The sequence below is a fragment of the Planococcus citri genome, chromosome 4 (assembly GCF_950023065.1).
Source record: "Planococcus citri chromosome 4, ihPlaCitr1.1, whole genome shotgun sequence".
Taxonomy (NCBI): Eukaryota; Metazoa; Arthropoda; class Insecta; order Hemiptera; family Pseudococcidae; genus Planococcus; species Planococcus citri.
Genome location: NC_088680.1, coordinates 26,014,693 through 26,029,940, shown reverse-complemented (window position 1 = coordinate 26,029,940; position 15,248 = coordinate 26,014,693). Strand labels below are relative to the sequence as shown.

At 33.9% G+C, this 15,248-nt stretch overlaps 2 protein-coding genes across 5 annotated transcripts in view; one reads left to right on the top strand and one right to left on the bottom strand.

Moving 5' to 3' along the window:
* CaMKI (Calcium/calmodulin-dependent protein kinase I) overlaps positions 1 to 15,248 on the bottom strand; it is a 481,648-nt gene that overhangs the window by 341,686 nt on the left and 124,714 nt on the right. The window lies entirely within an intron of this gene.
* LOC135843576 (ankyrin repeat domain-containing protein 26-like) lies at positions 1,302 to 4,415 on the top strand. The gene is made up of 3 exons (XM_065361507.1): positions 1,302 to 2,602; positions 2,871 to 3,188; positions 3,771 to 4,415. The coding sequence occupies exons 1-3, from the start codon at positions 1,616 to 1,618 to the stop codon at positions 4,200 to 4,202; spliced, it is 1,737 nt and encodes a 578-aa protein (XP_065217579.1). The 5' UTR covers positions 1,302 to 1,615; the 3' UTR covers positions 4,203 to 4,415.

Sequence of the window (15,248 nt, the reverse complement as noted above, 5' to 3'; positions counted from 1 at the left end):
TTTTGAACCGATTTAACGCATTCAGCATAAGTTGAAGATATTGGAATTTTTTAAAACTGTGAGATTTCTAAATTGTAAAAAAAAAGGTATACACTTTTGAAACTCGTCACGTCGGATTTCCAATTTATCTGCTCCAATCAATTTGAAATATCGTACATATAAATGCTCTCTATAATGATTTGAAATTGCTTGAGAATATTCAACCATCGTATTTAACTATTATTGCTGGAGGCTCCAGATCGGCTCGAATATTGTGGAAATCGATTAGAATAGGTGTATCGACTTTAGGAAATGAACCATTCAACAATTTTTATTTACATCTTTTCGTCATTTTTTTGAAAATTTTTTAGCCTCTTTTCCACTCTTTCAGGAAGAACAGATGAATCTGGTTCAGGCGTTAAATAACATTCTCAATTTTATTTTTTTCATGAGAATAAAAATTGAAGTCTGCAAAAAATTCACAAAAATTTAAAATCAGCATAATATTCATTTTTTCAACAGCTCTTCAGAACTGACTAATTTTTTCAACTTGGACCTACTTCTTTCCGGTATAAAATGAAAAATCGATTTATGTTCACCTAGTATCTTGTAATGAGCGTATGAAAATTTTTGGCACCATTTTTTAATTTTAAAGATTTGTCATTTCGAGAGATTGATACCTATTTTTTTCAAACTTCAATTTCAAATATTTTTCAATACCTATCTATCAATTTTTTAGAACTTTCAGCAGCGAACTCAACCAAAATTCTATTAAAAAAATCCAACATCGTAAAAAAAATCGAAAAATTATTAAAAATCATGAGATACGAGGTGAAGGAAGAATTATTGAAACTTTACCAAAAGAATGAAGGATGTACCCTTCACTCTCCAAAAAAAAAAAAAAAAAAATGATCACTGATTATCAACAAATTCAAAGGACTTCAAATGTATTGAATTAAGGTATACGTGCTGGAGTATTTTTCGTTATACTCCTACCTTGGAATTTTTTATCGTAAATTTTGCCATGATCGATTACTGATCAGTAGTACTGATACTTTTTGTGAAGTTGAGCAGAAAATGTTCAAAAAAGAGAAATGTAAAATTACCACAGTAAGTAAGTACATTTATGGTACCATTTTGTTGGTTCGGAATTTTTAAAAATTACAAAATGATGCAATCGACTAACAATCAACAATTCGACAAAAATAGTAGCTCAACACTCAATGAATTGATGAATACCATGAAACTAGCAGATTACAGCATCGCAAGTGTAAACTGGCAAATCGTAATAATAACACTTACATAGGCCTATACTGATTATTTAAACGCTCGACTCTCGAGCTCAAACAATCGTCTCAACTCGCAGGTCGAAGTAAGCTATCATCTGTCAGTTCTCTTACCTTTGTGATACATTTCTGTTTTTCTTTCTCGAATTAACAAGTTATTCGAAGTCCATTCGTTTGTTCAGTTTGTTGATCAGTACACCTTTCGAAGTCGTTGATTACGCATTCCAAGTGTATTACTATATTTCGTATGTATATTGGTTTTTTTGGTTCGTTGTATTGTGTGGTTTTGGTGTTTAAAAAATCTTTAGAATCACTTTACATTTCGTAAATAAATAATCTGAGAGAAAATCATGTACCCTAACATCGGGATATGTCAAGATTTAACCTCTCGAATCAACAATTTGGAACAAGAATTATTAAAACGAGAGCATTTCATGTGCGCGACTGAAGCAAGAAGATTTTACGAAGCTGTATTATCCTTTCACGAGGGATTGGTAGAAGTCGAAAACAAACAAAAAACAGCCCGCAATGATATTATGTTCGATACGGTTACGAAATCGTTCATTCGCAATATCCATTTGAAAGTAACAGCTATGAAAATAAAATTGGCGAAAATCATATCATCGTTCGAGTCGAAATCACCAGCAGGAGCCCAGGTAGGCGATCAATCCTATCCAGCAAAACAGTCCGAAACCGAGAAAAATGCAGACGTACAAATCCGAAAACAACGTTTTCTAATCGAACGAATCGAATCGCTGGAAATACTCGATGATATTTGTGCAATAAAAGCAGAAGTACTGTACAACCACCTTTCTCAACTTTACGACTCGTTTATCTCAAATCAAATCCAGATCGAAGCAGGCACCGACGACGATACCACTCTCGATAATCAACAAAAAATCACCACCGAGATCCAACGAAAAGTAATCGATTTTCAAACGAAGCTGAAAAAACTCATGCAGCCGATCGCATCAACTTCATCGACAGAATCCAACATCAGTATCGATCGTTCAATTCAGCCAATAACGATTGACTCCAGAGCCGATTTAGACTCGTTATTCCAAAAGCAAGAATCATTAATCAAACGAATATCTTCGCTGAAACCTGAAAATCTTAGTCGAGAAAAAGCTGAAGTGATGTACAACAAGCATCTCGATTCACTTTACGAGTCTTTCAATGCGAATCAAACCGAAATCGAATCGCGAGTCAGCGGCCCAATGCTTGATAGCCAGTTGAAAATTTCTGAGCAGGTTCAAAACAATGTGATCGAACTTGAAGCAAAGTTTAAAAAAATTATCGCACCGATTAAGCTTTCATCTTCGTCGACACAATCCGAGGTAAATTATTCTCTCCCTACCTAATTTAAAAGCCATTCAACATAAAAAATACATGTCTAGGTACGTGAATACTTCATAGAATTTCGTCTGAAGATTTACGATCTTTTTTTTTTTTAGAAAATTGCTTAATTGTACGTATCTAGGTACGCTAAATTTATTTATCGTATTTCATAGGAAATTTTCCAAATACCTAATTCACTTAGAGCCTTGAATAGGTATGTCTATTCTAATCAATCATTATATTATGTTGTACGTGTTTCAACAACAGGCATTACAATCTGAGCAAATCAAGTTATCGGAATTGGAAAGTAGCCTTCGATCGATAGAACTCAAATTGTCTAATCTTACGGACTTGTTGGAATCGCGATCAAGCAGAGATGAAACTGAGAGTAATATCAACGACGTCTACACCCATCTTGAAGATAACTCGGAAATATCTAAGGATATCCAAAATAAGATAATTTCTCTTCAAACTACATTGAATGAATCCATCGTCGTTAACAAAAATCATGAAAAAAACGCTCTGAATAAGCTGGATAAAATTTTGGAATTTAACGGACGTTTCGAACAAGATTACAAAACTAAGGTAAGCCAAGTGTTTTGGAATTTGCACCATTTCGTTGAATCAAAAATTTATTCTTGGCTAGTTTTAAAATTTTTCATCAAATATTTCCTCCAATGTTGAAAAAGTTCTCAATTTTACAAATTGATTTTTTCAAAACCACAACAACTCGATTTCTTATTTTGTGTACCTACAAATTGGTAATTTTTTTTCGATTTTACAAAAAAATCCAAAACGAAAGAGTTTAGAATTGATCAAAAATTACCTATCTTTTTCCAAAAATGTAGGTAATATGAAATTTTTCATGAGGACAATCCCAAAGAACATGATAGGTAGTAGGTACATTACTTAACATTCAGGCACATTCAAAATTTTAATCATCAATCATTATAAGGAGTAGGTAATCTACTCAGATAAAACTTGACCATTTTAATGACTTATTGACATACCTACACGTACTTTTGGTTTTTTTTTTTTTTTTGAACAACTTTCCTCAGCTTATATTTTAAGCAGTTCAGTTTTGATTCATAATTACATTACATAACTGATTAGCCTAAATACACGAGAATTAACTCTTTTTTCCTTGTATGTGTTTCTCAATAACAGACGTTACCATCTTTAGAGAAATCGAAAAGTGATCTCCAAGCGATAGAACTCAAACTATCTGAACTCATCACTTCGTGTGAAAATTTACCGGAATTGCTTTCGGATGGACGCGACACCAGGAAAAATATCAGCAAGATTTCCAGCTCTCTCAATGATCATTTAAACGTATCTCAGGATATTCAGGCACAGTTGCGTAATTTCATGGACGCTAATAAAAACCGTACTGCCAGTCTAGATGATAACCAGACGAAAGTAAACCAAAGCACTGCACAACAGCAGCCTTTACAACCGTTGCGGATCGAGAATCTGACGACGAAAGTTAACCAAAACAGTGCACGACAAAAGTACTTACAGCCGTTGCGGATCGAGAGTCTACTGTTATCGAAAGAGCGCCCGTTCAAGTTCATTCGACCCAAACCTCTATTCCACTAGATTTTTGTGCCCTCCAAACAAATAAAATATTGTAATTCACTTTTAATTTTTTAAAAATAACTACATATATGTATAAGTCAGTATAGACATGTTTTGTGATTAATTTGTGCGATTTGTAGTATCAAAAATGTGACTATTACATATAATATTGCGAAGTATTTAAAAATGAATTCGTTCCCTTTTTGTATTACACGAAAGTTTACTCTCGTTTCATTCGGCTGATTATTATACTAGTAAAGCTCAGACCTATGTATAAGATAACGACAAAAATTAGCAAAAAAATACAAATTTTGTAAACCAAAATTAAATTGGAAAAAAATCGAAATTATCATGTAAATAATATGTACTTAATTAAGTAGGTACTTCGCGTGGAGGCAAACACGAGCAATGTTTCTTAGATAGAATTTCGAACGTGGTTGTGATGATTGAAATCGATGTTAAAATTATCAAAATTTAAAAGTGAGTGATGCAGTTCCTTACTTTGATAGAGATGCTTTCACGATGATTTCAAAATTAATCGATTTCATTATTTCGCAAGTCAAAAAAAAAGTATCAATCCGAAAAAATCGTTGAAAAAAATGAAAGTTGGTTTTATGAAAATATAACTGCAACATTTTCCGAAAGCTGTCAGACTCCTTCTAGTTCAAAAATAGGAAAAACTGCTCGTCGAGTTGAAAAAAAAAGTACATATTTTGAGCAGAGAAGTTGAGATTTTCTAGCTAATATTTTCGTACCTTCTCCCCTCTAATAACCTTTAGTTGAATAAGTTTTTGTTTTGAAACAAATTGGTATAGGCACATACTACATAGTTGAGGATTTTATCAAAATAATTATGGATTTTTATGAACTTTCAGGGTTTAAAAAAAATGATCAATTTTTCTTTGTTTCTTACGAGGGGTAAAATTGTTTTTGAATATTCTAAACAATGGCAAATAAAATTATCTGGTCATCTCTAATTTAAAAATACATTGATCTTATTCATTTTTCTCAAAGAAGTAGTTGATTTTGTGCCCATCCCCCGCAAAAAAAAATCATCAAATTTTCCACCCTCCAGTTGGACTTCCTTCTCAAAAATGATAAGTAGCAATTAAGGACGAAAAAAGATTGCAGAACTCAGATTCGAAAAATATGCTCTCAATGGCAAGCAATAAAATCGTTTCACTCCCTCCTCCTAAAAAAATGTTCAAATAACAATTCGTTGGTCAAAAAGACCCGATGTAGGAAATTTTCTCAAAATTCGTTTATTTTTCAAAGATCTCAAGACTCGTAAAACACAACAAAATCACATGAAACAAAAGAACGCCATTTTTTGCTCCTGCAACCCGATAAATTTCCATGTTTACAAAATATTCCAATGAAGGACGATATTTCACTGCAGCGACAACCTAGAGCTAGGAATCCTCCGCTATTTTCATCTTCCTTTTTTCTTCAAGAAGACACGCTATCGTGTCTTCACGTATGACCCATATAAATATTCTTAATCCTTGACATATTCGCGAAAATTATGCCTTATATATTTCATTTCGTACACTAATAATACACGCCATTTATAATTTTTTTTTTCAGACACGAAAAAAATTCCACGCACGTTTGTCTCTCTAGGGCCATCTACTCGCATCACGTATGTATGTAGTCGTACGCGCACAAAAAGAGATCAGAAAAAATACGAGTACTACGTAAAATATACGTATACGAGTAAAATCACCGCGTAAAACTCGAACAACCAATCTCTAGCAGGGCGCACGCAAAGTCATCAACTCAATAATCACCTTCGGGGCAATCCGCCTTCAATATACTTATCGTCTACTCACGTAGTTTAATTATCTTATGTAAAGTAATGGTACAAATTTTACGTCATTTTTTATACGTTTTTCTCGTCTCGACTCTTTCGCCAACGACGACGTCGCATAAAAATCCACGCCATAAGCATTTGTTTTTGTTTTTTACGTGGCCTCTGTTGTATAAGTATCTCTCTCTATAAAAAGATGATACGCGAATTCGAATATATACTCGTAGGTAGGTACACTACCTGCCTATATAACCGAGCAAATCGTCTCGTATTATATATTTTTACTACGTCCTAAATTTTTACAAATCCGAACCCAAAACAGAATACTTTCGCCGCAAAATCGTTCGGTTATTCGATGAACTTGCAAGACTTAACCGAAGGATTAACAACGTATTTCAAAACGTAGCTAAGCCGATTTACCGGGCACGTATTTACGTATAAGTATATGCCTAGTTTTTCCGTATGGGCGATGGCAATTCGAGCGAACAACCTTTTTAAAAAATATTATTACATTGTCCCCGCTTTTATAATAGCCTACCTAATACATTTTCGAGTGAATTTTTCACGCCTCATCGATGCCGCGTATGATTGAACGTGGATTTTATCGATTTTAGTACAACCTAATATACAGGGTGATTCGGTGGGGATACAAGTGTCAGAAAAATACCTTCGGGTGAACGAGTTTTCATTCAAAAAAATTTGAATGAGAAAACGCTCTTCAAAGAAAAAGAAGTTGAAATAAATTCTCGATTGGAGGAGGAGGATGAGGAGGAGACGAGCCAAAATATACCCAAATGCTCCAGAACAGCTTGAAACTACCTTCAATCGACTCAGCATACTAAAAATGGAGTATTGAGTAAATTTCATTTCAACGACTTGATTGAGTAAAATGTTGTGGAAATTTTAATTTTCAAAAATCTGCTACAGTGCTCCAAAATTACCCCCCAAAATGGTTCGAATCAGTTTCCAATCGATTTGAAAGGTCAAAAACAGGGAACATACCAAATTTCAAAATTTTGATTTTTCTCTATTTTTGATCCAAGTTTAATTTCTCAAAAATTCATTAAAAATCAAAATCGTTTTTGAACTCAAAAATTCGATCTACTATTTCCAAATTCGTATTCGGAAAATCAGATCACTTCAATTCAAACCCAATGGACAATTATTTCAGCTGATTTTCAAATTCCGTGATTTTAGAATTTTAATTTTATTGATTTGTCATCGAAAATGAAAGGACAAAGGTGTAGAAGTGACTCGCGCAACTTTTCTCATAAGGATTCTAAAATTACAAATACTTACATACTTATATTCTCATACGCGAGTTCATAATATAATTCCATCGTATTTTTGGAAATTTGTACTCACCTGAAACAAAGAAAAATTAAGGTGGATTAGTTATTTGTATGTACATAGTTATGAAATTATTGATAAATCAACAAAATCATATAGGTATGTATAAAAAATAATAATGGCCGAAGGCCTAAGTAAAAATTCTGACGATCCCGACGTTTAATAAAGAGCCAAAAATGAATAATCACAATAACGAAAGCAGGTACCTATCATAAAAATTGTAAAATTGATTGTGAAAATCACATCACTCAAAAATGTCAAAAATTGATGGACCATCAGAATATATACTACCAAAATTGTAGAAAAAATGTCTCATTTGGGTAGAACTTTGCACAGATCGCTTAAATACTTAAATTATCGAAAAATACCAAGAATTAATAGAAAATTCTCAAAATTGAATGATGATTTGTCAAAATGACTTCCTCCCCCCCAATAATTGAAAATTACCAAAAGTTGATCATGGAATCCAGTAAAGGAATTTTTCATAGAAAAAATCACTACTTTCTTCAACTAAATTTTCAGAAAGCTCTTCACTCGACCTCCTTTCCCCCAGACACACAAAAAAAAGTTAACAAAGTCAAATTTTTCACAAGAAAATTTAAAAAAAAAATTGAAATTGGAAGAAAATTTGTTTATACTTAAAGTAAGTATTTTTCACTTTTTAATTTCAATCAAGATTATTAAAAAAAAAAAAAAAAAAAAAAAAACAATACAAAATTAACGTATAGTAAATTTTTTCATTTTATCACTACCTTTTTGACTAAATTCATTATTTTTTCACTACTTTCTCTACCCATTCTTAAAATCACTCCTTTTTCACTCCTTTCACTACTTGTTATAGATATGTTGAAATTCAATTCTCGATAATTGATATTATTGACCAATTTTCACCATTTTTACCGAATACATATTTTCTTTTTTCAAATAAAAAAGGCATGGGTAAATCTCCAAAAAAAAAAAATTAAGCGTTTGAAATTTTGCTAACATACCTAAGGTTTCAGATCATGCTCTTTCCGAAAATCACAACCTTCCTTCAAATCAGAGGCAGACATTTCCATAGTTGACTTTTTTTTTTCAATTTTTAAAAATACATACAAATTTTTCGTAAAGAAAAGTCAATATATTCGGGGAGACCGTTTAAGGATCTATTACACTCCCCCCCCCCGTCGATCCTCTGGGAGAACTTTTTTCTTAAAGGAGGAGCCCTAAGGAACATTTCTAGCCCTTGTCCTCAAAAAAAAAGTGACCATACTTACAAAATGGCGGCCATTTTAATTGACAGGTCAGCCGAAATCGCAGATTTTGCGTTCCAACATAAGACTTGCACGACATTTTTTGAACCGTACAAAGGTAGAAGGTAGATCGAAAGATCAGGCAAAAATTTATCACCTGTCAAAATTTCAAGAGCTAAAGTGCATTTTTCGATTTTTGGTGAATTTTTGAAAATCAAATTTAGGCCAAAAATGAGGGTAAAAATCAAAATTTTACCAAATTGACCAAGAAAGCTGAAATTTGGGATATACCCTATTTTCGACATGCCAAATCGATTGGAAACGATTTCAAACAGTTTCGAGCAGTTCTGGAGACTCCAGCAGATTTTTGAAACTCGAAATTCCCACAAAATGTCATCAAATGGAGTTAGAAAGCCAAAATTCATTCTCCAAACTAATTTCAATACGCCACGAATTCGAATGCAGGTAGATTTTAAGTTGTTTTGGAGCATTTGGCGACTTTTTTGAAAATTACTGAAGCCTCCAGTAGATTTTTGAAACTTGAAATTTCCCAAAATTTCATCAAATGGGGATGGAAAGCCGAAATTCATTCTGCAAACTAATTTGAATACGCTACGAAGGAGACTGCTGGTGGGTTTAAAGTTGTTTTGGAGCCTTCAGCGACTTTTTGAATGGTTCTATGGCATTTGTTTGGAAAATTAAAATTTCCAGAAAGTAGCTGGAAGCTTTAAAACCATTTGAAACCACCATGCAGCCGACTTCATAACTTATTTAATTTAGTTTGCGAAGTAAATTTCAGCTTGCTAACTCTATTTGATAAAATGTTGTGGAAATCTCAAGTTTCAAAAATCTGGTGGAGACTCCAGTAATTTTCAAAAAGTCGCTGGAGACTCCAAAATGACGTGAACCCACCTGAAGTCGTCTTCAGAGGGTGTTAAAATTGGAGTGCAGAGTAAATTTCGGCTTTCCATCTCCGTTTGATGAAATTTTAGGGATATTTCAAGTTTCAAAAATCTACTGGGGGCTCCAGTAATTTTCAAAAAGTCGCTGGAGGCTCCAAAATGAATTGAAATCCACCTGCAGCCGACTTTGTAACGTATTGAAATTATTTTGCAGAATGAGTTTCGAATTTCCATTTCCATTTGAGGAAATTTTGGGAAATTTTTCGAGTTTCAAAAATCTGCTGAAGGCTCCAGAACTGCTCAAAACGGTTTGAAACCGTTTTCAGTCGATTTGGCATGTCAAAAATGGGATATATCTCAAATTTCAGCTTTCTTGGTCAATTTGGTAAAATTTTGATTTTTACCCTCATTTTTGGCCTAAATTTGATTTTTGAAAATTCACCAAAAATCGAAAAATGCACTTTAGCACTTGAATAATTGACAGGCGATAAATTTTTGCCTAATCTTTCGATCTACCTTTGTACGGTTTGAAAAATTTCGTGCAAATCCTATGTTGGAATGCAAAATCTGCGATTTCGGCTGACCTGTCAATCAAAATCGCCGCCATTTTGTAAGTAAGGCCACTTTTTTTTTTGAGGACAAGGGCTAGAAATTTAATGTTCCTTAGGACTTCCCCTTTCAGAAAAAAGTTCTCCCGGACGATCGACGGGGGGGGGGGAGGAGGTCAACAGATCCTTATGCGGGCTCCTCGACTAATACGCTAGGATACTTTTGCTCACTCATTTTCGAATCTATTTCGACAAGAGGTTGAGTCCTCCCTTCCCTCCCCCTCTCATTTTAACAAATCCCAGCCAAGATGCAGGGAAATGTCATAAATAGAATTTATCCACTCCCTCGCCTAAATCATTTAATAAGGGAACTTCTGAGTAAATTTTGCTTCGCTGAAGCAGTTCAGCTCCAACTGACAAAATATTATCAAACCGTATTGAATCACCCTGTATATATATATTTCAAATTCATCCAATATACATCACGACGCATATAATAGGACGAACACATACGTATATACGTTCCGTTATCTGCATCGAACCGTAAAATCTTCCAAGTCATTGTAATCTTTCGACAATATTTTGAGATATACAATTTATCGACGCGCAAAAAAATAACTCGTATACGCATTGCTGGGTATTTCACAAGCACGTGTAACCCTTCAAAAGCCAAACATGGCAATTCTGGTCACATCAATGCATAATGGTCTTCCTAAAAACGCGCCTTGACAGCGACATAAATACCAGGAAACGCGTTAAAATTTCAAATTTATTCGTAAAAATACTCTCTCACATCTCTCCCAACCTCTCTATTCGAATATACTCTTACAAAAGCTTACTGGGAACCCCCTTCTCTCTCTCTTTCACACACACTCACCATAACAAAGATCGTACTTACACGTACAGGCATTTCTTATTTTTACGCGCGTAAAAACTTTACCAAGAGATAACATAACTTAGCAGCAGTACAGAGAGGCCTATGCAAATCGTAAATTTAACGATGACTTTTCGCTCAAAATCTCACATTCGCATTCAAAATGAGAAAAACTTATACGGATACTTTGTTCTTTGCATATTATTCGCGCTATAGAAACGAGACGAGAGGCGAGAGGCATGAGACGATGTTCTCGAGTAAAATATTATTTTTCTATTTCGTATTCCTCAACAAGTTGCTTTTCAAACTTTCAAGACGACCGATTCGAGTCGACAGTATCAAGTTTATGCCAAATCCTCAGCCAAACTTTCCCATATACGTATAAAGTTTTCTCCTCAGTATAAAGTTCAACACAGATGGTACGATTTTTTCCCCTTTCCAACCACTATAACTAACGCTTAAGGCACTAAAATTTGTAATATCAATATGAAATTAATCGTACGAGAGATGATGCCGCGTGCTGCGGTTTGTGTACATTCGTTAAGCTTACATACAATACATACAGGGTGGCTCAAAATTACAACTACAGGTTGTTAATGGAACATGAAAACATCGCAGTACAACACTGGGTCGTTTTTAGAGTCGGATTTCCCCCCTCTTTCTCACCTCTCCACCATGTTCTACCTGTTTATACTTCGCTATAATGTCACTCTACTTAATGGATAATTTCCTAAACACCATTCATTTGCAAAATGATCCAACTTTTCCGCTTATATATACGTAAGTTTTCCAGCTATAACGATCGAAGAAACGTGGCTCGAACCGAAGGCTAAAGAAACCTCCATCATGGTAATCTTCAGCTCACCACTTTGCAACTTGCTTCGACCGCAATAGCCATAAGCTAAGTTGATATTTTCAGCCTTAAACTCGAGAATAGGCAACTTTTCGGTATTCAAACCGCATACGAATCTATAACACAAAATCTAATCTAAAATTACGACTACGCAGCGATGAAACGAAAGAGGAACGAAACAATCTTAAAGTTCGCTAATGAATTAGATGAAAATTACCGTCCAGGGTGTACGTATATTCCGGATTTGGGAGTTACTAATGATACGAATACATTCGGTACACATAGCCATACAACAAAAAAGAAGGCAAAAATTCGATTATCAGGGGTTAATGAAAATAACCTTGCGTGTTTTCTTCATTCGCGTTCGCTCGCCACACACACATACATTTTTCACTCGTTATCAGCTCAGAACGAAAGTTTGAAAATATCCCAGCCACGTTGTACAATGTACATACTTTTTTTTCTAAATAAACTGCAAACCAGATTCAGTATTTTCTTATTTAATTGAAACCAGCAAATTAGTCGATAGAATTACGGATTTTAAATCAGTCCGGAGATAATGAAGGCGAACAGGAAGGGGGAACGAAAGTACTCGAAATAAAAATAACTTTGGGCGGAATTCGCCTTTGAAATAAGTATTCGAAACCTACCGACAAATAATTACAAATTCGGTGAAAAAAAAATTAATTAAAATTTCTTTTTTAAGCAACGAATCAGTAAAATGGCCAAACGAGTGCAAAATTTGAAAAAAAATTATTTCAAAAGATTATTAAAGGCGATAAAAGAATTCCTGTCAGGGAAATAAATTTTCAGGTTGCTTGAAATTTTCAAAAAAAAATTCAAGAATAATAATTAAACGAAATGAAGGGTTAAAAAATGCATCGAACGTTTATTTTTCACCCAAAATGCGATCACTTGAAAATTGCTCGAATAAAATTTGGAAAAATTTCACCTCTTTCCTCCTCCCTTCTCTCCCCTCAATGAAAATATTTCATCAAAATTTGAGACAAAACCTTTCAAATTTTTGAAAGATGAGTTCCTAAACCAATTTTCAGGTCGATTGGAAACCGTTTTCTTTATATTCCTCCCTTTTCATTTCATATTCAATATAAAAATATTAAAAAAATTTCAACTTTCGAAACGGTTAAATATGAATTCAAAACAAGACGCTAAGAAAAGTTATCCTTCGACCGGATGCTTTTTTCTCGTTCGAGAAATTTTTAATAAGCATTTTTACACCTTTTTTTTTGCTTTTTCACTTTACCTATCAAAAGAGTAGGTAGTCGAAGTGCTTTTGCGAATTTTCGAGTCGATCTCGCGAGAAAATTTTTTATTTAGAAATTAATTTCTAAGTGGAACTCGGTCGCAAAGATCCGACAAGGGTATAGAAGAATTTACACCCGGTATTTTCTCCATCTCATCGAAAAAAAACATAGTTTAGCTTCGAAAATAGTTTTTTCACGTTGATCGATAAGAAAGTGGAAAAAATAAAAGGTACCCTAACTCGGTATAAATTTCGTACTATCTACACACCACGAGTAGAATGAGCAAAGGGGAAAAAAGTAATGAATTTTTCATCGACCATTAATCGAAAAGCGTTTTGCGAGGAATCATTTAAAGTAAATAATCTCAAATATCAAATATCTCTATAGTCTCTTTCTCGCTCTCTCTCTGTGCTGTGAAGCTGGTGTACGTGGAGACGAGGCGATGGCTCGAATTAATTGGATATTTTGAACTGAGAGCAGCAGCCTAAATAGGTTGACGTAGTTCTCATAGTCTGTATACGCATATAATTTAATATTAAAACAATCTACCATCGATATCGCCAGGATTAAAGTGAAAATTCATCATACGACGTGAATTTCAAGTTTATACCTACCTAGACCTACGTAACTCGAAGAGACTATGCGATAATTAGATGGCTAAAATTATCTGCTGGTAAAATGCTGGTTGCTCGTATTTCTGTATACAGCATTTTAAGCATTTAGCTACATAAAATATGTGATCTAATAACCGGAACCCTCCTCCCTCCCCCCAAAAGAGAGAGCTATCAATATTTTCAGTGACATCCAGGGATGAAAAAAATTCTACTTGAGAGCTAAAAAGAGTCCCGAATTTTCTTCAAAAAAGGTCCTCAAAGGCTAAAATTTGTTTCACCTTTCGAGGAAAAACCTACGAGTACTGAACAAATTTTGATGAGGGGGAAAGGGGGAGAGCTCTACCTACACATCGACATCGAAAAATGCCCAGATCTCAACCATAAATAAATGGACCAAAAAATTCAAAAAATACATACTTATAATGTAAGCAAAAAATCATTCTCCACTTGAAAAAAAAAAAGGTTGAATAATATTGCAAAGTAGATCACAGTTCTGAATACATATCCATTAGAAAATATCATCAACAAAAAAAAATGAAAAAAAGAACAAACAAAGTTGAAAAAGTCGTTGAATTTTTCTCATATTTATGAAATTAAACAAAATACTCGTAATACCTTATGTCAGTTATGTCATAATGCTTTTTTTATCCCCCCAAATTTTTTTTTTTTCATTTTTAAATTCATTGCAAAATACACGATAGGAAAAGAGAAGAAAAAAGTCTCAAGATGATGAAAAATGATAACATCGGGTCCAGTGACAAGACACTAGACAGCAGAGACTAAGAGTTGAAAACTCGATTATAAATTCAGCATCTTCATAGTCACAGCGACCCATTTACCCGATATACGTAATCGAATCCCTAAAGGTGTAACGTTGATTGACAATTTTAACTTTTGCTATAATTTCACGCCAACTGAGCCAGCTTTTTGAAGCTATTAATCAAATTTTTACACGTCGACGGTTTCTCTTTCTCTCTCCATCTATTTGTATCTTTCTCAGTTCATCTACTCTTGGGTTCTAATATTCCAAACTACGGCGATTATTTCTTCAAGTTTTGCACCTGCTATCTCGATGTAGCCGGCGGATTGTTTATTTGCAATTAGTTTACGTCTTATCTATACACATTCGCATTACTAAGTATTAAGATGTAATGCCCTAATACCTACATAGGTATGTATACCTTACCTTACCTATAAGCAGTAAGTATACATAACACATAAACGGACACGATTGGTGATTTTTTTTCCTTCTTTAATAATTATTGCGATGTGATCCGCGATATACATACATGCTGCCAAGAGCTGCGTAATAGACTTATCATGTTCGACTCTTTTTTATACATTATACTTATGCAAGGTTAAACCGTCATAAACTTACGATCACTAGGTCAGTATGTTTTTGTTTACGAGAGAACTTTTTTTTTACCAGTTTTTCACAACTCGTTGCTGAAAAAATAATAAAGATAATGTTTATCGGTCGATAGCAGATTGAAAGCGCGGAATTACCAAATACGTTCGCGTGTAATGAACATTTTTTTTTTATTGTTCTTTGTCATATTATTATTATCAACGTGGAACATATTTTAGGTAGGGTTAGGGTACATGATGTTGATATTGAT